The sequence below is a fragment of the Pantherophis guttatus genome, chromosome 3 (genome assembly GCF_059756535.1).
Source record: "Pantherophis guttatus breed Tessera chromosome 3, ASM5975653v1, whole genome shotgun sequence".
NCBI classification, from domain to species: domain Eukaryota; kingdom Metazoa; phylum Chordata; class Lepidosauria; order Squamata; family Colubridae; genus Pantherophis; species Pantherophis guttatus.
Window position 1 is genome coordinate 167,264,650 of NC_142065.1, and position 24,483 is coordinate 167,289,132.

The 24,483-nt window shown below is 39.2% G+C and overlaps 2 protein-coding genes across 6 annotated transcripts in view; one reads left to right on the forward strand and one right to left on the reverse strand.

Moving 5' to 3' along the window:
• The window catches only part of SLC35D4 (solute carrier family 35 member D4), a 34,417-nt gene extending 33,697 nt beyond the window's left edge, over positions 1-720 (reverse strand). For 4 of the 5 annotated variants that reach the window (XM_034429602.2, XM_034429601.2, XM_034429600.2 and 1 more), the window contains exon 1: positions 529-713. In XM_034429602.2, coding sequence (XP_034285493.2) covers positions 529-600 — 72 coding nt within the window. In that variant the 5' untranslated portion in view covers positions 601-713. Of the gene's footprint in view, positions 1-528 lie in introns of all 5 variants that reach the window. The other variant, XM_087891336.1, reaches the window with a different exon arrangement.
• Positions 721-2,412: 1,692 nt separating this feature from the next.
• RIOK3 (RIO kinase 3) lies at positions 2,413-20,225 on the forward strand. Its single transcript, XM_034429609.3, has 13 exons — positions 2,413-2,722; positions 5,162-5,283; positions 7,745-7,890; positions 8,022-8,129; positions 8,736-8,845; positions 9,710-9,853; positions 10,814-10,941; positions 11,511-11,699; positions 12,351-12,510; positions 15,117-15,197; positions 15,286-15,375; positions 17,777-17,884; positions 18,865-20,225. Exons 1-13 carry the CDS (start codon positions 2,648-2,650, stop codon positions 18,970-18,972), a joined length of 1,569 nt encoding a protein of 522 aa, XP_034285500.1. The 5' UTR covers positions 2,413-2,647; the 3' UTR covers positions 18,973-20,225.
• Positions 20,226-24,483: the final 4,258 nt, after the last annotated feature.

Here is a 24,483-nt window from a genome sequence, read left to right on the forward strand (position 1 = left end):
TGGTTGGCTGGTTTGTAGTTCAGTGTCAGACTCAGCTAGAGTTTACAGGTTTTACTAATATTTATTTACTAGTTTGCAATTCAGCATGTCAAACTCAGCTAGAGACAGTTTTTCTTTTACTAGGGCATTGACTTCTAGACTGCAGTCACTATCTGAGATATTAAGTCCCATTGAAGCTGGGAGAACTTATACAAATAGTGCATTTTTGTGAATTAATCAGCTGAAATCTTCCTTCGCAGACTGTCCTCTGCAGACGGTGGATTTCCCTTTGTTCTCTCCCACAATTCTCATTGTCAGGCAGGATGCCGGATGGGCTGAATGAAGGACCCGCGGTGTTCAAATACGAAGCGCTACTCAGTCAGACTTCACCAAGCAGGTTTTAATCGTGGAGAAATACACATCGGGCAAGCCCTGAACTCCTCTGAAATGTTGAAATACCTAAGCGGACCACCCCAAACCCAAGCAGAGGAAAAGGAATACATAATGATCAGTTTGTAATACTGTAGTTGGTAGCTCCTTCATCCTCACCTTGTTGGTGAAATAAGAACTCAAGTAGAACAAACAGAAAGCAAGACCAGTGGCAGGTCTCTTGAAAGGCATCAGTCAAGGCATGTCACCAGGCTTTAAAGCATCTCCGTCCGGCTGCATGTGGCTGCCATAACAGGGACACGTCGCTACTGCCTCTGCTCCAATGGACGCAAAGAAAAGGAGCCGAGAAACAGCCTTCTTAAAGGGGTAGCGCTCCCTCTAAGCAGCATTTCTCAACCTCCTAGACGAGAGCATGCCGGCTGAGGAATTCTGGGAGTTGAAGTCCGCGTATCTCATAGTTGTCAAAGTTGAGAAATATTGCTTTAGAAAGCAGTATTTTGGACTCAGGACCTCTGAAAGCCAGCTGGGTGGCCTTAGGCCAATCACTCTCTCTCATCCCAACTTACCTCACAGGGTTGTTGTGGGAAAATAGGAAGGAGGAGGAGTGTTAGATAAGTTAGCTGCCTTGAGTTATTTATAATAATAAAGGTGGGTTATAAATAAATAAATCAAATAAAAATGATCGAAGACACCTAAAGTTTGTGGGTTAATAACTATTGATACATACTGCATTAGAAATGCATGTTTACAGAGAAATGTAAACATTTATTTATTTATTTGATTTTGTAGACACTCTGATAGCATCCTGGATGCACAGATGGGGTCTTGGAAACCGTCATAACTGCTTGTCCAGAGCAAAGAAAGTGTCTGCACTCCAGCTGTTTTCAGAAAGGACCCAATGGATTTGGATCAAAGGAATAGATTGGCAGAATATAGCTGATATTGGTCAAAAGGCATGCTATCTTAGAAGCTTGTCAGCATAATTTTTACCAACATTTTCAAAATGGAAAATGGGATGTAATCGAATTAGAAAAAACAGTGGAAAAGACAAGAAAAAGTCTAAGGTCCTACATTTTAAAAAAAGGCTGAAATAGGACACCAACCGAAAACACCTGTGATTTGTCCTTTCTCACACAAAACCTTTGTTCCTCAAAATCTTTGAGGAACTTTAAGACATCACTCATTTCTTTTTGATATCCATTACAAAGAGCAATCCATATTCCAACACATCTTTTTATTTATACCTTTTAACTTGACTTGTTACATTTATGATGCAGGGAAAGGTGAACTGTGATGTCTTCTGGGCCCCCAAAATTAAACAGTGTGAAGAATAGTTCGTAACACTGATCAGCACAATCATACATTAAAACCTGTGGCATCGTTGCTTCATTCATGTTTTATTTGATACCGTATTCTCTGTATGTGTGTAAGGAAAGCTAAAAGAAGTCAAACATTGTACTGTATCTTTCAAGTGGAAAGGAGGCTAACCAAAGCAGGGGAGGAAAAGGAAGCACTAATGGTTGTTCAACCTGCCACTCAATCTACTGATCGATACCCAAGATGTTTCGCGTCTCATTCAAGAAGCGAAATGTCTTCAAAGAAAAACCAGAAAGTCCAGCTGCCTCTTGAAAAAGCACCTTTGGGACAACCATGACCTGGATGACTCAGAATCTCCATGCATACTGATTGATATAAACATCCATTTTATGGTTTCTGGCCGAGAGAGTAAGCATAACACAGTTGCATTAACAAAATTGCTTTTGTGGGGTCTTTGGTGCTCTATGAGCTTTGGGTGATGACTCTTACTCAGAAGCAAAAAAAAAAAATCGCTTTTGTTTTGAAGCCATTTTTGCAACCTGATGGGCGTCTATTCAATTGTTCCCTGATCTTGCATCTATTGAAGCTCGGAGAGGACTCAAGCCGAAGAAGGAAGCTGTTTTGTTTTACTGTGAGACCATTTTCAGAAACGTCAAAGCCTCTTCTAACGATTAAACGCAACCGGGAGGAGCGAGAGAGGGCGGGGGTCAATGACGTCAAGAGGGCGGGGAAAAGAAAAGCGACCATTCCAAAAGAGGAAACAGCTCAACCGCTGGGCTGGAACTTGGCTTTGGAGCCAATGAACAGCCGCCGCCGATGATCAAGGGGGCGGGAGAAGCTTCGGGAAGTTCCTGAAGCCGGAAAGAGATTCATTCCATTAGGAGTCGCTTTTGCTCACCGGTCGTTTCAGCTGGTTTTTCTTCTCTCGCGTGCCTTCGTCTTGCTTCTTTATCCGCCGAACATGGACCCCGTTGGTGTCGCTGCTGTCATCCCTGCTGCTGAAGCGAGCCCCGGCCCGGCTTGGCCTCAAAGCAAGGTGCGTGGGGAAGGGCAGGGCGGGTGCGTCATCCGGGACTCCCCCAAATCTGGATGTGTGGCTGAGGGATCCCATGGATTGGAAACTCCCGGAAGAGAGAGAGAGAGAGAGAGAGAACGGAACGGCTGTTTTAAACGCGTGGACGTTTGACGCCAACTGTTTGCCGGGGCGAAAACGGTGACGTTCGCAGCCTTCATACCTCTGAGGGGCTTCTGTGTTTCTCCACTGGGTTACTTAAGGCTCCAGCCTCAGCCAGCCGAAGATTGGAGGACCTGATTCTTTAGGCCCCGCTGGCTTCGGGGTTTCCCTCTTCCTTGTTCGATCGGCAGAGAGGCCATCTTTCTCTCTCTGCCTCTTCGTAGTTGATGAATAACCCGATATTCAACAGGTGCAGCTTAGCCTGGTATAAAGGTCACCATCTTTTCTGTCACATTAAGGCTCCCAAAGGCATAAGGGAAAGGTATCTTTCATCTGTTACTCTTCATAATAATAAAAGTATTAACATCTCAGGGAAGACAAATCCTAACGCTCCCAGTGGCCACCAGGAAATCTGAGTTGGATCTTATAAGATCTTATAATTCTGAGCTCATTTGGGGCTTTCTTATCCCAGTGTTTGGGGAAGGGGGGGAAATAACAAGTGGATAGTATCTAGAATGTCACTGTAATATCTAAAACGCTTGGATTATAATCAATTTAACTTCACCTTTACTGTCAATATATCACAAAAAATGGAATGGAGAAAGAAACATTGATGCTGTTTTAAATTGGAGGAAAGGTGGATAGAGAAGAACCATACTTAGTATTTAGAAACTCATCCCACTACTTCAGTAACTTTCTTTTAAATAAAAATGTAATCTTTGAGGTAATGGGCTAAGGTGTATTTTTTCCAAGAAAAAATAGATTTCTGTCCAATCTTATTCTTTAGCATTCAAGTTAATTTTATAAAGTTTAAAACTAATAAGCAACAGGAAGTCAACTTTTTGGTTTATAAATGATTGGTAACATTGGACAACAAAGAGTTTGCTTTCTGAACACTTTTGGATGTAATTTATAGATTTTTGACTGCTAATCATGAAACTAACCTGCAATTTAACCTATTACATGATGTTTTATAGAAATCATCTGTTTTTGCAATTTCTTCTTACATATAATTCAAATTTACTATTTTTTGCTTGCATTATAAGATGCTTATGTAGTTCATGCATGTCCAGGCATGCAATCAGCATATTGCATAACATTTCTGGATCTGATACAATTTGGGCATGCCTAGTCATGTTGAGGCTGTATGGATGTTGCCTGGAAATGCTATAAAAGCAGCTCACAAGCACAAATGCCACTAATTTTGTTGGTATCAGTTTCCATGTATTTTGATGAAATTGTTTGAAGGCATATATGTACATGTAATTTACATAACAAGTAAGCCAGCTATAGACTTGCGAGAGGATGATAGGCAATGGCAGAAATGTCTCACCAATGTCTAACAGCTCTGATACATTCTGCTACATTTGTGTTGAATATATGCTTAAGCCTCAAAGAGGCATCATGACTGGAGTTGTTAAAAAAGTGTGTGAACTGTACTTTGGTTGTGAGATTGATGATCAAGACAAGGCCTGAGTTCCTCACATTTGTGCAGCAGGTCAGAAACATTACGCACTTAAATACATTATAGCCATTAAATGTTAATTTCATATTTTGCAAAATCCCAATGTTATACATGCATTCTAAAATTATGTGTTCAGTTTTAAGGGGTCTATCATAATCATCAAGTTATTCAAGAAGCAAACCTTTTGGGGAAAAAATGTCCAGTGTAATTTATATTCTGAAAAAGCAATAGTGGCAAAATAAATGTTTTTCTTAATAAGCAGGCTTCTTTATATACATAAGAAAAATTGTAGAGAAATGTGTGTGGTGGAATCACTGGCTGAAGGAGAGGGAGCCCCTCTACAGGAAGTAAAGAGACATTCTAGTTTGGAGTTCCTTCTAGGGAAGGAAGTGTCTATTGTCAAAACCATAGGTCTATAGTCATGGTTTCCCAAGGGAAGGCAGACATTCTGGTGAGATTCTTACAAAAGAGCCTTGGTAACGTAGCAGACTAAAGCACTGTTATTAACATCAGCTGCCTGCAATTACTGCAAGTTCAAATCTCACCAGGCTCAAGGTTGACTCAGCCTTCCATCCTTTCTAAGGTAGGTAAAATGAGGACCCAGATTGTGGGGGCAATAAGCTGACTTTGTATAAATATACAAAAGTATGAAGGCTATTGCTTAACACATTGTAAACCGCCCTGAGTCTCCTGAGAAGAGCGGCATATAAATCAAATTTAAAAAAAAGTTGATCATCAATAAAATGTCTATTTGGGACTATTCCTGGTTATGGATATGGTTGCTTGAACCTGACATTGTATCTTCTGATGATCAGTGCAATGTTTTGTCTTTGCAGTGCCCATGGGGAACTCCTGAAAGCACTACAATATCGTGTTCTCTTGCTGATGTCATGAGTGAACAGCTAGCTAAAGAGCTGCAGTTGAAAGAAGAAAGTGCTGCTTTTCCAAAAGTAGTATCGTAAGTTGAATAGATTTCCATCTCCATATGGTACTTATATATAATTGGCAAAATACTTGCAATTTTATACGCTCTGTCTTGTAAATCTGTTTTAAATCATTGAAATGTCTAAATAAATGATTTAAAACAGATTAGAAGACAGAGTGTATAAAATATATAGCAAGTCAGATAGGGATATATAGTACAGTGTTTCCCCGAAAATAAGACCCTTATATTTTTTTGAACCCCCGAAATAAGTGCTTGGCCTTATTTTTGGGGAGGTCTTATTATTTTGGGGTGTGTGGAGCAAGACGGGGCTCCTCTTGCCGTCTTACCTGATTTCCAGCTCTGTCTCCCTAACCCTAATCAGAGGAAATGGGGACCGGCTGCACATGCGGTTAAATATTTTGGGAGAGGGCTTATTTTCAGGGAGGGCTTATTTTTGCGCATATGCTCAAAAGCCCAATTGGGCTTATTATCAGGGGATGTCTTATTTTTGGGGAAATGGGGTAATATATAGCAAGTCAGATAGGGAAGATGGCCACCTGAGTTCTTTCATCTAACACAATGATGGCGAACCTTTTAGACACTGAGTGCCCAAACTCTGCGCGCTCGCATGCCCAAACTGAAAGGTGTATGCGTGCGCATGAACATGTGCGCATGCACAGCAGAAACACAAAGACCAGCTCGCTGGCGGGAGGCAGGGCATCCCAACACTGGCAGCGCGGCAAGAGGTAAGATCTTTTTCTTTCGTGAGCTTTTGTTTTGTCATTTGCAGGGAAACAGAAGCTCACGAAAGAAATGCCAGAGAGATCTGACCTGGGGCGATGGTGTGCGTGCCAGAAGAGAGGGCTCTGCATGCCATCACGGATTTAACACAATAATTTTCTAAAAGGAAAAAGCTCTTTCTGCTCTCTTAACAAAACCCCTACACAGTGTGAACACTATCACTTCGTTTTCTTTTAAGTAGAGAACAATTTCAAATTGGCAACAACATACAGGAAGGAAGACATCTGCTATTACAACTTATAATTTTCAACACAGAAACTCAGTTCTTTTACTCTAAATATGAAAGACCTACTAGAAATGGCCTAAATTTTTCCATTGAATGAATATAACTTGGACTGCTGATACCTAGCCCTGCAAAATTCCTGCCCATCATTTATTTAATCTTCTGGTAGAGACATAGACTTCAAAATGGCTCTTTGTGGGAAAAGATCTTGTAAATGTAATTGCTTCCTGTTTTGGAGGGCAGTTTCACTTTGATAGTCTACCTTGCCGTTCTTTGTAGTAATCCAGATGTCATTATTTATTTATTTTATTTATTTATTTTTCATATTTGTATACCGCCCTACTCCCGAAGGACTCAGGGCGGTGAACAGCCATAATAAATACAAATACATATAGAAGTTAAAAACTATTAAGAAACAGATTAAGTAATTTAGGCTCAAAGATTAAAAACATCCAAATTTATCTAAAGAGGTTTAAAAACCAATTTAAAAGCCAGTTTAAAAGCCAATTAAAAAGGGAGAGTTAGGCCAGACCAGCTTGTTGGAATAGAAATGTTTTCAGGGCACGGCGGAATATGCATAAGTCTTGGATGTTTCATAACTCCGGGGGAAGCCCGTTCCAGATGGTAGGTGCCCCCACAGAAAAGGCTCTCCCCCTGGGGGCTGTCAGTCGACATTGTTTGGCCGACGGCACCCTGAGGAGTCCCTCTCTATGGGAGCGAACTGGTCGGTGAGAGGCTATTGGTGGCAGGAGGCGGTCTCGTAAGTACCCTGGTCCTGAGCCATGGAGCGCTCTAAAGATAGTAACCAAAACCTTGAAGCGCACCCGGAAGACCACTGGGAGCCAGTGCAGCTCGCGCAGGAGGGGGGTTACATGAGAGCGCCACATTGCTCCCATCACCACCCGCGCGGCCGCATTCTGGACCAGTTGGAGCCTTTGGGTGCTTCTCAAGGGGAGCCCCATGTAGAGAGCATTACAATAATCCAGGCGTGACGTGACAAGGGCGTGAGTGACCGTGCGTAACGAGTCCCGATCCAGAAAGGGATGCAACTGGCGAATCAGGCGAACCTGATAAAAAGTCCTCCTGGCTACGGCCGTCATATGCTCTTCAAAAGACAGCTGTGAGTCCAGGAGGATGCCCAAGTTGCGAACCCCATCTGTGGGGGCCAACGACTCGCCCCCAATAGTCAGAGATGGCGCCAACTGACTATATTGGGACGACGGAAACCACAGCCACTCGGTCTTGGATGCGTTGAGTCTGAGTTTGTTCCTCCCCATTAATATTTCACTGAGTATAGAGGTATTCCTGAGTTATACTCATGCAGTTTGAAATTTAAACTCTTCACTTAAGGTTACAAAAGAAGCTATACTATTCTTTGATTTTGTATTAATGGTTGCTATTCAACAATATCTATAGAAATAACAAATCTGAGCTTTGTTGCTCTTAATGTTTTATTTTGTCTTATTACAGGATTATTGATAGACCCTTCATTAGTGGAGAGAATGTTGATACTTCCAGTGACCTTATGCTGGCACAAATGCTGCAAATGGAATTTGATAGAGAATATGATGCCCAACTTCGGCGTGAAGAAAAAAAGTTCAATGGCGATAGCAAAGGTTACCTCACATTTGTCATAACTCCTTTGTTAAAATAAAGTTTATTTCTCATTCATCTTTGTTTTAATCTTCAAAAAACAAAGATGGTAGAATTCATTTTAAATGACATACATTTGTTTTTGCTTCTCAAGTGTCAATATCTTTTGAGAATTACCGAAAAGTGCATCCTTTTGAAGACAGTGACAGTTCAGAAGATGAGGTTGATTGGCAGGATACTCGTCATGATCCCTACAAAGCAGGTAGTTTGTGGAGTCAAAACGTTACAAGGAATCTCATGGTTAACAAAGATTTTTAGATTTCAGAAATAACGTGTTGTGATTATTGTGTTGTCTACTTGATTGCTTAATAAAAAGTAACCAGTGAAGCATCCATGTTTTATTAATACTAAAATATTTGATTAGTATACATTATGAAGGTATAATTATGACTTAAGCAAAAGGCAAATTCTTGATCCACAGGATTTGGTCTACATTTGTAGTGAGAGGAAGGAAGGAAAACAGGGATAACCCCAGTGTGAATAAATTTAATTTGTGAGGACTATAGGACCAATCAAGCTGTTCAAGAGAAGAGAGTAGTTTTTAAAGATCTGTGAATGGGCTATGTGTTAGCAAAATGTATTAACTATTCTGTAGTGTGTAGTAACAAAAATGGCTTCCTTGAAACTTTTCTTATTTAAATAATATAATGCTGAATCAGACTTTCTCAAGGGGAAAAGCTGCCTAAGCATAGTGTCATTGGGATTTCAGAGCATAGAAGAATGTGTAAACTTAAGCTAAAGAAATGGTAACATACTACTTGCTTTTGAGATAATGTACATTTAAATGTAATGTTCTGCTTATTTATAGATAAACCTACAACTACTCCAAAAAAAGGCTTTATAGGAAAAGGAAAAGATATAACCACCAAGCATGATGAAGTTGTATGTGGACGAAAGAACACAGCACGGATGGAGAATGTAAGTTTTCCTAGACAAATAACTATTCTGTTACTGCAGCCATTGTGAAGGGAGTACTCACCTTCTTATCCCCTTATTTAAGAAAGGTTCTTACAGTGATTTAGAACTATCAGTAGTATGAATTCCTGCTCTCATAATGTAATGAAAAAGAAAAAGAAAAACCAAATTTATATATTGGTTCTTAAAATTAGAAACTTGCCTAACTAGTTGAGATATTCTATTAAAATGTTGGCATGGGTAAAGACAGTCAAAGATTGGTTCTGTTTCAGCAACAGGAATGAAATAAGTTGATTTTTACCCTGATACCTTTTACCTAGTCTGGACTGATTATTCAAAGCAACTAACCATCACAAAATAAAGTATAGAAAAAAATGAAAATACAATTTCAAACTTAAAAAATAAATAATTAAAACAATTGAAGAAATTTAGAGATTTAAGTTTTGATATCTTTTCTAATTGTGGAGAGAGTAAAGTTCAATTGCACTTAAGTAGTGTATTTGAGCAGTTCAGTGAAGGCAGAGCATGTATATGCATGAGTTTTCTGCATGTGACAAATGGATAACTATAAACCAGAATACTTTCAAAAGAACTTCTACTACTGTCCCCGTCTTAGTGTGTCTGTGGGTTCATAATCAGAAAGGTCGTCCCTTAGACAGTGAGGTTAACATTACACTTGTGTCTTTTTCCAAAATTTAAATTTGTTTTTAAATTTAAAATTGAATGGGTCAATAGGGAGCATACCTAGAGTTATTTAATCTCAGTAATTTCAGTGATTCAACTCTGAATATATCAGCATGTAGATCCATTTTTATTTAAAATAACGATGAAAGCTAATTGCTTATCAATTTACATCTTTCTTTGCAGTTTGCACCAGAATTTCAAGTTGGTGATGGAATTGGTATGGATTTAAAATTATCCAATCATGTCTTCAATGCCTTAAAGCGGCATGCATACTCTGAAGAACGCCGGAGTGCCAGGCTCCATGAGAAGAAGGAACATTCTACTGCTGTGCGTCTTGGTGACTTGATCGAATGAAATAGTTGTATATTTCTCTAATGACTAATCAAATGAAATAGTTATCAAATGCATAGTTTGATAAAGCAGAGGGTTCACAACAAATAACTGAGTTTACATGAAGGAACTAAGAATTCGGTAGTAGAATAGTGGCATTATTATAGAATCATAAATTTGATGGTCCCTCACAGGTCATGTAATCCAACCCTTGTTTGATAGGAAATCTGCTAAAATATTTCAAACAAGTGCTATCCAGCTTCTTAGAAAACCTCCAGCGAACATGCATCTGGCTACTCTTGCGTTTCTTCCTTTATCTCCAGTATTCTTGGCCTCATTACATTCAGGATGTTCAGTATTCTTGGCCTCATTACATTCAGGATGTTCGCCACTCTTTTGCTTTTTCACTAGTTTAATGCAGTTCCAGTGAGTGTCAGATGTAACCACATGAATAAAGTCATTAATGTGGGTAATACAGTCTGTGTTTGAGGACGAGCACCATCTGCAAGGCCAGTGATTTACTTCCAGGATCCTGTTCTCCTTTATGCTATGGAAAGATTGAAGAAAACACTAATTGTTCTCGACCATAGTCTTTGGAATTCCATTCAAAATTTTCTTTGGCATCACACAATCCCCATGTGTGATTAAAAGACATAGTTATCAGACTGTCTATCAATCCTGGATACAAGTGTCTGAAAGACATTTCACTTCCGATGATATCATATCAAGTCTGCACATTACAGCTTTGGTTCCTGTCAGTAGGAAATTGCACACTATCACAACAAACTCTTTCTATGATCTTGAAGACACTGATCAAAATAGTTTTCATTTGTGGCACTCCTGTAAATAAGAAGAACCTTTTGTTATTTGAACCGGTCAGCAAATTTAAGAAAACACCTATTTGCAAAATAATTGTCCTGGGTCAATAACAAGATACTCAATTTTTTTCTTGTGTAGGAAAAAGCTGTAGATCCTAAAACTCGTCTGCTTCTGTACAAGATGGTCAATTCTGGATTGCTTGATACCATCACTGGATGCATAAGTACAGGAAAAGAGTCTGTGGTGTTCCATGCATATGGAGGAAGGTATATTGTGATTTTGATAATCTCTAAAAATAAAAATTATTTTAGAGCAGTGTAGTATTTCAAATAATAAATGCAATGGAATTGCCTTGCATCTTCCTTGCTCCCAGTCCTTTGTGTAGTGATTGAGAAAGACATATTATGACATGAAACGTTAACATAAATTCCTTATTTATATCGTTAAATTTAAGTTCCAAAGGTGCTTTTTCAAGAGGCAACTGAACTTTCTGGTTTTTCTTTGAAGATGTTTTGCTTCTCATCCAAGAAGTTTTTCTTCAAAGTTTTTCTTCAAAGAAAAACCCAGAAAGTCCAGTTGCCTCTTGAAAAAGCACCTTTGGGACAATATATGACCTGGATGACTGAGAATCTCCATAGACTTTAAATTTAAGATACCTGTAAAAGTAGCATACAATAATGTGGCAGGTATCACATATTTCAAAGATATGCGATAGTACAATATTTATATATTTGAATAATACAAATATTGCATTCATCTGTCTTTCGATTTGCAGCTTTTAAAAAATGAGTTTGTATGACATATGTCTAAACTCAGTGCTTTGTTTTTTCTAAAGTTTGGATGAAGAAATCAAATCAGTTCCTCCAGAATGTGCTATAAAAGTATTTAAAACTACTCTTAATGAATTTAAGAATCGTGAAAAGTATATCAAGGATGACTACAGATTTAGAGAACGTTTCAGCAAACTGAATCCACGAAAAATTATCCGCATGTGGGCTGAAAAAGAAATGCACAATTTGACAAGGTACAGAAATGGCTATACCTATATAAATATGATGTAGGAATTTTTCATTCACACATTGTTTGGGAATATATGATTTAATACTTGATTGATTTTAGTGTTGTGTCAAATGTTAATTCTATAATACTATGACAGTAATAATTTTAATTCTACTAATATATTTTGGAATTCAGAGATGGTTAGCATTTATGAAACCTAACTGATTATAGCCCATCAATCAATAAGTATCAAAGGGTTTTTAAAATATGAGTTGCTTTTACAACCTGTACTAATTCCTGAATAAAATTAATTACCACAGGGTTTTTCAAATAACATCTCCCCCCCTCCCCCCCCCAGGCCAGGAATTTGGCTGCAATTGTTTTGCCTGTACAATTCATATCAGGCTTGCATAGGTGAAATGGGGGTCCTGTTGAAACTCACTCTTGGATTTGCTCCCCACTTTGTCTGAGCAAGCCAGTTGCAGGTTGCTTAGAGCAGATTTTGACAGTGCCTGCACAAATTGTATTAGCTATTCCATTTCCTCTTGTTTAAATTGCCCTTGACCTCTTGGGGAGTTGGAACTCTCAATTTGAGAAACCCTGAATTATGTTAAAGATAATGGACTTCATAATTAGACATTCATCAACATACTAATGTTGTTTTTCTTCTTGATAGAATGCAGAAGGCAGGCATTCGTTGCCCACAAGTCGTTAGCCTTAAAAAGCATGTCTTAGTCATGTCTTTCATTGGTCAAGATCAAGTCCCAGCTCCTAAATTAAAAGAAGTAAAACTCAGCAGTGAAGATATGAAAAATGCCTACTATCAAGTTCTTCATGTAAGATCACTGTTTTATGAAAATAGATCCAGTGTTACGGAAGCAAGCTTCTGCTTGCAGAGTGATATTTTCTTCCTTTTCTTCCATTTTATACCTCATTGCATGTGCAACCAAATTCATTTCTGAGAATCTTCTTAACACGGGGGTGGGGGGGGTGGGGGGGTGGTATTTGATGGGAGAGGCAGAATCCATTGTATCAGAGGCGGAATCCATTGAATCTTTGGCTTATTGATGAATATCCCATGTTACAATGTCTTGTCTCAATTACAAAAAGTTCTGACTGAGATATGCTACATTAATGATGAATAATAGGCACAGATGCAGAATTTGAGATAAAGGAAGTACTCGGTGAACTAGGATAATGAAAAGCATTCAAATGGGAAGAACTCCATTTTGCCACATGGGGGCAATATTGTCCACTGAAGGAGCTACTTAAAAAGGTTTCATTGGTTGTGTGTTGTACATGAACAGACAGACAGCAGGTGTTCTAGGAATGTTGGCAAAAATGGTTTTGCACAAACCTGCAGAGATAATCTGGAAAATCTTTCCAAGCAGCTACATACCAGACTTTCCAGAGGATGTAGCAGACCATTCCCAAGGCCACAGTACTTTCTGGAGATGTTAAGAGGCCTTGGGAAGGGTCTGCAGCTACCTCTACTGGACATACTTTGTCAGCAAAGGGACAAGAAGCAAAGGTCAGTAGGGTGGGGGTGGCAAAGGCAGTGGAGTGGAAGGCCTGAAATGTTGTAAAGGGCCATCAGATGCTTTGACTGAGCACACTTCATCAACATGGGTGAAAGAAGAGTCAGCTGGAGGTGGTAGAGGTGCAAATTGGGGTGCAGAGTAGCAAGGGTGATAGAGTGCAAGGCAGCCAAAAAGGAAGTGGTTAGGGTGGAGGGAATATGTGGGGAGAGTTGAAGCACACATTGCAGTCATAAATACAGGTGGGCTGTCAAGCTGGAAATTTTGATTATATGAACCTGGGGGTGCTTCAGTAATAATTTTAAGGACTGGTGGTATTGTAAGTAGCATTTGTTTAGCACTGTCGTAACTTTGAATGGTCACTGAATGAATGGTTGTTAAACAAGGACTACCTGTACTAAAGCATTTCTTAGAAAGCTCTCTACAGTTCTAGGGCAATCTATGAAATTAAAAATAAAGCTCAGTAGCATTGAATGGAAAATAAAGCAGCCTTTCCCGATACAATGCTTTTCCAATCACAGATCAGAGAAGGTTGATACAGATCATGGAACCACTGAACTTTGAAGGCACTGGTTATGAGAATCTGTTTAGAATTACAGATGGTCTAGCTAGTAGGAACTGGCTTTTGGAGAAAATGAGTAGGGTGCTTTTAAATATATCTGTCGGAAATACAGAGTTAAACTAATTCCACGTCAGGTAAGATTGACTGAGTCAGTGTCAACTCTTAGCAACCGCATAGGTTTTTCGAAGATGATATAATTGGGATGAATATTCTGAGCAGTATTATTTAGCTATATTTTCTTTTTGAAAAATAGTTACCAGTATCTTCAAAATTCTTTCATACCCACATTTCTCCTTAGAATTACCAGTAGTCCTTGCCTTAACACCTCAATGGAGCCCAAAATTTCCATTGCTAAACAAGACAGTTTTAAGTGAGTTTTGCCCCATTTTAGGATCTTTTTTTGGCACAGTTGTTAAGTGAATCACTGTGTCAGCATTCTGATGCTGCCATAAAAAGATGAGGCTTGACTTTTTACCTACTTATTTTCTCTGTAGATAATATCCCCTAGGAGATGAGATGGGAGGGGGGAACATTCCTGTGGGGTGAGGTCAGAAGCTGGGGAGACTGACTTGGAAGATGGCCAATGAGAAGATGAGAATTGGGGAACGGAAAGGGAAGGGTTTAGGGGTCAGAGGGTTAGTATCAGCTACGACGAAGTCGGGGCCAGATCTGTCGTACTCAATAAATGGAATATTTCAGCAAAGATTGTTTGGGAGTGCAATTTATTTGAGATGACATCAAAACCTGACACACTGCAGTTATTAAGTTAGTAACATGATTGACTTGGCTTGTCAGAAGGTTGTAAAGGGTGATCCCATGATTCCAGGACACTGCAACCATTATACATACATGTTATTTCAACTTTCAAATTTGATCACATGACCATGGTCATAAGTGTGAAAAACTGTCAAGTCACTTTTTTCAGTGCATTGTAACTTTGGTCATGAAATGAATGGTTGTAGGTCAAGGACTACCTGTATCTGTTATGTCATATCTTTTATGACATGTACTGTGTTGCACTGTACTGTATTATACTATCCTGAGTTATAATGTAATGTACTATATTTGATTTCTAAAGCCACCCATCTCAACAAGTAACTCTGGATGTTATACATCATAGAAGATAAAAGCAAATTTAAATAATTAAAACAAAATAAATATATATAGCATTAAGTAGAACTGTAAAAATGGATGTTAATACAGCCAAGAAACAGGATTGTTTCTTGGCTGTATTGAAGACAAAGAGAGAGAGATGAAACAGACAGACAGATATAGATAAATAGATCATTGAAATTTTTATTTGTGTTATATTCCAAAAATATTACTTGCTGTTTTCTTCCAGATGATGCAACAGTTATATAAGGAGTGTAATTTAGTTCATGCTGACCTGAGTGAGTACAACATGCTGTGGCATAGAGGACAGGTAAGCTAATTTTAAATGGAAGATGATAATTTGAAATAGCCTTATTTGTATTTTTCTTAGCATATTCAAGCTGTATTTTTTTTTGAAGGTCTGGTTAATTGATGTCAGTCAATCTGTGGATCCAAGACATCCTCATGCACTTCAATTCCTGTTCAGAGATTGTAGGAATGTTTCACAAGTAAGATTTCTGCCTATCTCAGTCTTCAGTAAATGGACCTGTAGAATTGCATTAGAATAGTTAGTGTATTAAACAAGTTTTCTCAGCAAAAATACTGAGTTGTTATATGCAAAAGCTTCAGAACCCCGGATCAAATTGTACATTTCAGTGAATCCCTCACTGTACAAATAGACACAACGGCTGTGTATATATAATTAAGCACAAGATCTTTCTGAAAATTCAAATCCATACTTATTTTTTTGTTTAAGAATTTAAGAGTTTATTCGTTTTCTATACCGCCCTTCTCCCGAAGGACTCAGGGCGGTGTACAGCCATATTAAAATACATAGATTTATAAAATTTAAAACCAATTAAAATCAATATATAAAATTGGCCCGCAAGTTAAAACATACACACACCCATAATAAAAAATCGTATTAGGCCAGTCCGGCTTGCTGGAATAGGAGGGTCTCAAGTGCGCGGGGAGAAGTACGCAGGTCGGGCTAAGACGGAGCTCTAGGGGCAACTCATTCCAGAGGGCTGGTGCCCCCACAGAGAAGGCTCTCCCCCTGGGTGTCGCCAGTCGGCATTGTTTGGCCAACGGCACCCTGAGGAGTCCCTCTCTGTGGGAGCGTATTGGCCGGTGGGAGGTTGTTGATGGCAGAAGGCAGTCCGTAGATACCCCAGTCCTAAGCCATGGAGCGCTTTAAAGGTGGTAACCAACACCTTGAATCGCACCCAGAAGACCACCGGGAGCCAGTGCAGCTCGTGCAGGAGGGGTGTTATGTGGGTGCGCCGAGTTGCACCCATAACCACCTGCGCGGCCGCATTCTGGACCAGTTGGAGCCTTCGAGTGCTCTTCAAGGGGAGCCCCATGTAGAGAGCGTTGCAGTAGTCCAGACGGGACGTCACGAGGGCATGAGTGACCGTGCGCAAGGCATCCCGGTCCAGAAAGGTGGTGCATCAGGCGAACCCGATAGAAAGCTCCCCTGGCCATGGCCGTCGTATGATATTCCAAAGACAGCCGTGCATCCAGGGGAACACCCAAGTTGTGAGCCCTCTCTGTGGGGGCCAGGATCTCACCCCCAATAGTCAGCGATGGAGCCAGCTGACTATACCGGGACACTGGAAGCCACAGCCACTCGGTCTTGGAAGGGTTGAGCTTGAGCTTGTTTCTCCCCATCCAGATCCGCACGGCCTCCAGGCACTGGGACATCACGTCAGGGGCATCATTGGGGTGGTTCAGGGTGGAGATGTACAGCTGAGTATCATCAGCATACTGATGGAACCTCACCCCGAAACCATGGATGATCTCGCCCAGCGGCTTCACATAAATGTTGAACAAAAAGGGCGAGAGGACTGACCCTTGTGGCACCCCACATACAAGGCACCTTGAGGTCGACCTCTGCCCCCCTGCCAACACAAACTGCATACGGTCGGAGAGGAAGGAGGAGAACCACCGCAACACGGTGCCCCCCACTCCTAACCCCTCCAATCGTCACAGCATGATACCATGGTCAATGGTATCAAAAGCCACTGAGAGATCTAATAGGACCAGGACAGAGGAGCAACCCCTGTCCCGAGCCCTCCAGAGATCATCAACCAATGCGACCAATGCCGTTTCCATACTGTGCCCAGGCCTGAAGCCCGACTGGAACGGATCTAGATAATCAGCTTCATCCAGGTACTGGGGAAGTTGTCGCGCCACCACACTCTCAACAACCTTCGCCACAAAGCGAAGGTTAGAGACAGGGCGATAATTAGCTAATACAGCCGGGTCCAGGGAAGGCTTCTTGAGGAGAGGCTTTCAGAGCTTGTTTCAAGAGGCTTGTTGTTCAGTTTACAGATTTTAGCTAAAAAAATAGTGTATATGGCAAGTGCAAAAGTTTAGACACCCTTTCATTCTAGTCAGAAGTAAAAGCGTCCAAATATTTCTTGTAACCAGCTAAAAATATTTCTATACTTGCTTTTGGAACTTTTCCCACTCTTCTTGGCACACATTTTTTTTTGCTTAAAAATATTCCTAGATCTTCTTCCATGCACTGCATCTTTGAAGTATCTCCGTAGATTATCAATAGTATTCAAGTCTGGAGACCAAGAAGGTCATTCCAAAATGTTTATTTCTTATAAGTACTTTATGATTGATTGGACATACATTTCAGAACATATTCCTATTGAAATATCCACTCTCTTTTCAGCTTCAAGCCCTTTCTTGCTTGCCATAATTATGCTTTGTAAAATGCATGTATTTTTTTCCCAATGGGAGTCTAAATGTGAAATTGTCAAAGTAGAAGTAATTTACAATTTGTTCAGCTTCAGAACTATTATTGCAAAGTCATATATTCATAAACAATTACATACTAGAAAGCTTACATGTCTGGGTACCTAATAGATCTTCTTTTTTTTTAACTTTTATTAAAAGTTCTTTCAGAAAAGTGGTGTACCTGATGTACTCAATGAGCGAGAACTCTTCAATGCTGTTTCAGAATTAAACATTGCAGCTGAAAATGAGGTGGATTTTTTAGCTCAGGTAAGAGTATTTTGCTTGCTGGTTTTTAATGGTGACTTTTTATAAACAAGATTTTACTCTAGTGTTGCTAGGAAGCTCTATGCTTGCTTAAGATAAAGAATTTAACATGATTTGGAATAATTTAGGAGAAGTGGTAACAGTTTGGAAAGTAATTTCAGGCTCAAAGTATTGTGCTGTTATCTGTCTCAACAATATCAAGCTCTTCTGAAGAAAATAAGATGACAGATCCAATGCCAATATTCTTATGGCTGTTTTTTTTTTTTAAGGAACGGTTCCTTATAACAAAAAAACACGTTTTTTTTTTGCAATTTAATATAGTACTTGGAGTCTGAGACATTTGAGGTGATAGGGATGAAAAATACCATTATAATCCTTTAGAAAATCAACAGATCTCAGTAGCTTTTTAATTTAGTAACTTGAATCCAAACATATGCTTTATATGTTCAGTTTAGTACTGACTTCTTATTTAGAACAGAAAATCTTTCCACCATATCAAAAACTGCTTTACAGACATTTCTGCTTCAATAATAATTGCCATGTAGTGGAGCAGATAGAAGGTTGCTTTTTGAGAAAGCAAAAAGTTCCTCCGCTACAAATAAATAATGTGCTGTTTTTTAAATGCCAGCAAAATATACCTAATCCTTCAGGTGACAGCATCAGCTGAATTATCAGAGTACTGAAGCAACAGTTTCTTAAAGTTTGTAAAATTAAAAAATTACAAACCTGTTTTCACATCCAATAGATATTATCTGGTTTTGCCAAGAAGAAAGATGGTAACCTATGAGCCTAATAATTATTGTCACTGAAGTTAATTCAGCAGAATTCAGTTTATGTTTGTGTATTGTATGAACTGTGGTAATAATGTGATAATCTTCTTTTGTAATTTGATAACAAACACTGAAAATGCAAATTCAACAAAACAGTTTCAAATCATGTGGGAGTGCTACATAGTTTTTGATCTTTACATGTCTTCTTTACAGATTGAAACTTTGGAGAAGATTAATGAAAATCATGTAGAAAGTCATGGGAAAAAAACTTTTTTATTTACACATGGTGATGGGGACCCACCAACACTTTATAACGAATAGCACTTTGCATTGATCTGAAATATTTTTTATTGGTATCTAAATTTTAGAGCAGTGATTAAAAGTCAACTGCCAAAGGCAATGGGGTACAGTATGTTCAGATGCTGTAAATGAAACATTCAGGGAATATACACTGGTGCTTTGATGTATTTTAGAAAAGTCCACAATTAGTCCATTGGAACTTCATTGCATACCTTTGTAACGATGAAAATAATTTCATTTTCTGTTAAATCAGATTTTCAGTAGCAAAGTATGTGTGATATAAGTAAGATTTCAAAACAATGTAATACTTTCAGATTTAAACACCAAAGTATTACACATATGAAGGTAAGAAAGATAGATGGCCTTTTCCTTGCCTCCGTTGTTTCTTGTTCTTAAATAGTGGTATATTTTGAGATACTGAAAATAGGTTTCAGGTTCTACCTGATATTACATTATTATCAAAAGTTTATTATTTTTACAAGAACTTAGCATGGAAAAATTCTTAATATTTAACAAATGAAACCTATATTAAACACTAAAATCAGTTCAAAACTTTTCTATAATTTTTATACACAGTATAAAAAAAATTGGTTGCAATTTGACTTTAAATTTTAGCTAGAATATAGTTCTTCAGAAAGGTGTTATTAGATAATCAGTAACAAATATTTAATCTTTTATTACTTAAAATAGTGCTTCAGTGCAAGATAGTTCAATACCTTTAAACAAATCTGAATTATGTGAAATGAGTAGAAAATACACAGCTGAGTTGTCTCTTATATAAACTTGAGCTAACTGTAGATTTTCAGTGTTTTCAAAGGATTCAGAGAACATCCTCATTTTAAAAAGTTCATTTAATATAGTTTCATGTGTAATATGGTATGACATAGTTTGTACAACCACTTAAAAATAAACCAGCAGAACAAAGTCTGTTTTATCGTATTTGTCGGAATGCTGCCTACTTTGTATTTATATGCACAGAGACTGAGAGAATGAAATTTGGGTTCATTTTCATAAAAATTATCCTTATGGGCTATATGTATAAGTGACAGAATTCCCAAGACCTGCATTTGTATTTTTTAGAGAAATAATTTCTTTCTTGCAGTGTAATTACACTTAACCAGATGAGAATTATTTTAGAAGGCCAGTATAAAGTGAGACAATTCACTGATACAGGTTTCTATTTTAAATGTGTCCTCCTTTATGTTACAAGATATAGTTGATGTATAACATTCATATAATGTTATGGGAGTAAAAATAAAAGACATCAGATCGTGTTCCTTTTCTTCTTTTGTGCCAGTAAACATTTCAGTTTTGTTTCAAAATCAATATTTTGCAGTGTCCCAAAGGTGCTTTTTCAAGAGGCAACTGGACTTTCTGATTTTTCTTTGAAGATGTTTTGTTTCTCGTCCAAGAAGCTTCTTCAGCTCTGACTGGATGGTGGGGAATGGAAGGATTTATACTCCTTGCAGACAGTTGGTCGTTTGCATTCTTTTAGCAAGTCGTCCAATCACACTTGGCCAATAAAGAATTTTATTCTATTCTATTCAGGTCACCTCTGTTTCATCAGGGTCACCTGAGTGACCCTGGTGCAAATGGGTGTGGAGCCTTAGAATTGTTGACAGGACTGTGTTGTAGATTGGAGATAGATGATGTCATATCCCTCCCCCTCTGTTGAGAGAGGGCTGTTCAATTTTGACATAGATGGCCTCTTTAAATTAGAGGTCCTCTTTGTCCAAAATGTGGACTTTGCTGTCTTCAAAACAATGGCCTGTGTCTTTTAAATGCAGACGGACTGCTGAATCTAGTCCTGATGTGTTTGTTCTCCTATGTTGTGCCATGTGACTCAGTAAAAGAATGCAAATGACCAGCTGTCTGCAAGGAGTATAAATCCTTCCATTCCCCACCATCCACTCAGAACTGAAGAAGCTTCTTGGATAAGAAGCAAAATGTCTTCAAAGAAAAACGAGAAAGTCCAGTTGCCTCTTGAAAAAGCACCTTTGGAACAACCATGACCTGGATGGCTGAGAATCTCCATAGACAATGTTTTGCAGTATTTTCAGTTTCCCTAAAGCTGTTGTTACTTTCAGTTATTAGTAACCAGGAAGGTAGAATAGGCAAAGCAGCACACTAGGCATTGCCCGCAAGATAAAACATTTGTCAGTGCAAGTACAGATAGTTCTTCAATTATGACCATTCATCCAGCAATCATTCAAAGTTATGACAGTGCTGAAAAACTGGACTTAACAACCAATCCCCACACTTATGAGTCACCACATCCCTATATTCAAAATTTGAGCACTTGGCAATCGGCCTTCATTTATGACCATTGCAACGTACTGCAGTCATATTCTGCCCTCCTGCATGAATTGCCTCCTCTTCAATTCCTCCCCCCCTCCCCAATCTCTGCTTTTTTGGCCATCCTGTACCACACAGCCAAGATGAAGACTCCACTATGTTTTGCTGCCACCACCCAGCAGACCTGCTTCCCTGTCCTCTATCTTGGCATTCTCTTCCTACTTGGCATTGCCTAGCCTGCCCTCCACTGGATTTGCTGGTGTCAGCCAGTCTCAAGCCCCACGTGAGGGTTCTGTTGGCACTGGACTCAGAGGTAACAGCAAGGGGTGGAGTGACTGCCATTGGTATACAGCAGTGTCTTCAACTAAGCCATGCTGTGTAGAGTAGACAAAATGGCAGAGCTGGGGTGGGGGAATGGAAGTTCACACAGGGCAGGAGAAGCAAGTCAGCATCTTTTGGTTTAGTGATCCCTTGTCTTGGAAGAACCACGGCTTGAGGCTGAGAGGAACCAAGTGGGAAATGGATTGGATCAGGGTAGGAGCAGTCAGGAGACAGGAGGTCACTAGTGACCTCAGCCTGTTTCTGATAAAATCAATGGGGAAGGTGGTCTTAAATTGTGGTCCCATGAGGTCCTTGCCTAACCACCAACACTGCCATCGCTAAGCCAGGCAATCCTGTGATATTTCGCTTAACTTTGCCTAGCAACAGAAATTCCAATTCTAAGTAGGGTTTTAATCTGTGGACTACCTGTAATGCTTTATGAATGCATGAGGGAATTCTGAAAACATGGAACATTTCTAAATGAAAATAGCATTTGTTACCCCTTTGAAGGCTCAAGCTTGCAGACTGAAATGCACTAGATTCACTACTACAAAAGGATCTGTGGAATGAATGTGAAGACATTATTAAGGATGAATGTGAAAAGAGACTGTCAAAATCAAGAAAAAGCAAACTGGATATATAACAAATGGTGGAAGATGTAAACAAACAGAAACAAGGAATGTCTTCAAAAAGATGTCTGAATTCAGAAACCTTGAATTGATATGCTAAAGGATGCCAATACATAGAAGATTATTCAAGAAAGATTTTAAAAAAGACAGGAGGAATATACTGAAATAACGTACAATAGAGATGTCAATATCTAAGACACCTTAGAAGATACTCTATTTAAAAGAATCTCTTGATAGAACACAAACTTATATCAGTACTCTGGTCATTACTAAATCAGAAAGCCATAATTGATGGTATTTCCTCAGAAATTTGGGAAGTAATAGAAGATTTTGCAAGGGTTCTAATCATACTATGTCAGCAAATCAAAATTACAGCACAGTGACCACAAATTAGAAGAGATCAGGCTATATATCAATACCAAAGTAAAAAACCTTAACACAATAGTAGTAGTTCTTAATTTAGAAACATTTTTTTCAGCAACTGTTCAAAGTTACAACTGGACTGAATCGTGGTTAAAGTTCTAGTATTCCAAGCATCCCCACGGTTATCTGACTGCAATCTGGATATTTGGCAATCAGCTCACATTTACAACTGATTGTAGGATTGCTATTTGTGACCTTCCCTATTAGCTTCTCTAGAAAGTCAATGGGGAAGTCTCAAATTGCTCCCCCTGCGCATCCTCCCTTAGCTCCTCTGTGTTCACAGTGCAACAGCTGCTCATGTACCCCTACACACCCTTCCCAAGCCTTTGCATCTTCCTTGTGCACCCTTCCCCATACCTATCTTGCAGACTCCTGTGCACCTTCCCCATGTCTTAACATGTCTCTCGCATCCTTGCATATTCTTAAGCCTCATTGCACTTCCCATGCATTTTGTACACCCTCCCTGAGCCCTGCTTTACAACTTCATTACTTAGTGATAGAAATTCAGGTCCCAGTTGCTATAGTAAGGACTACCAGTATGCAAATTATCACACAATAAACATTCACATGCTAGTACAATAATGCTTAGGATCATCCAATGCAGATTAGAGTCCTACATGGAAAGGGAGTTGCCTGATATTCAAGTTCGCTTTAGTAAAAGCCAAGGAACAAGAGACATTATTGCTGATGCATGGTGGATAACTGAAAAAGAATTCCCCCAAAAGTCAATACGTGCTTTATTGTTTATAACAAAGGAGCAAAAACCCAGGAGAATACCATACCATGGGTAATCATAAAAACAAATGGATCATCAAACAATTATTAAGTTGGACTTCTCATTTGGGGCACAAATGACCAGGCTCAAATTACCCTTTTATGGACACATTATAACAAAATACCTTATGCCACCAGACTCAAAATTTTGGGCTTAGACAACTTAGAACTTTGCCGTCTTCGGTCTGACCTAAGCATAATACATAAAATCATCTGCTACAATGTTCTACCAGCCAATGAACCAAAACAATACAAGAGCACACAATAGATACAAACTCATGGTAAACCGATCCAAATTAGACTGCAGAAAACACAACTTCAGTATCAGAGTTGTCAACACCTGGAATGCACTACCTGACTCTGTGGGTTCTTCTTCCGCAGATCCCCAAAACTTTAACCTTAGACTACTGTAGACCTACTGAGGTCTACTGTAGACCTCACCCCATTCCCAAAAGGTCTGTAAGGGGAGTGCATAAGGGCACCAGCATGCCTACCATCCCTGTCCTTATGTTTTCTTTTATTCATATCCTTTTCATGTATTTATAATTATGTTTACACTTGTATCTGTCATAAAATACATGCTTGACGAAATAAATCAATAAATAAAATAAACATTATGCAAAGACCCAACTCGGGGGCGGGGGGGGGGGGGCGGGAGAAACTACTGGGAAAAGTAGGATAAAAGAGGAGGACCAGCAGCCAGGTGGATGCATTCAGGTTAGTAGCAATGCATACACCGTGGGAAGAACTGAGGAGCACATCATCAGAGAGAAAATATCCGACCTGATGGCACCTAATTAATCACCGGTCAAAATGCCAGAGGAACACACTGTGTGCACATAAACACCTGCCTTGAATCTTTTAAAATTTAATTGTTAAATCAGCAATATTTAATATTTTATTACTCGTTTTTAATTATGTCGTAAGCCGCCCAGCTCGCTCGATATTGAGATGGGCGGCACATACATTTAATGACTAAATAAATATTCAGCGACATGTTAATTCTACACCTCCTGCTCACATCCCAAGAAAGAGATCAGGCTTTACGAACGCTGGGACTTCAAATGTCAATCTCGACGGCTCCTCCCTC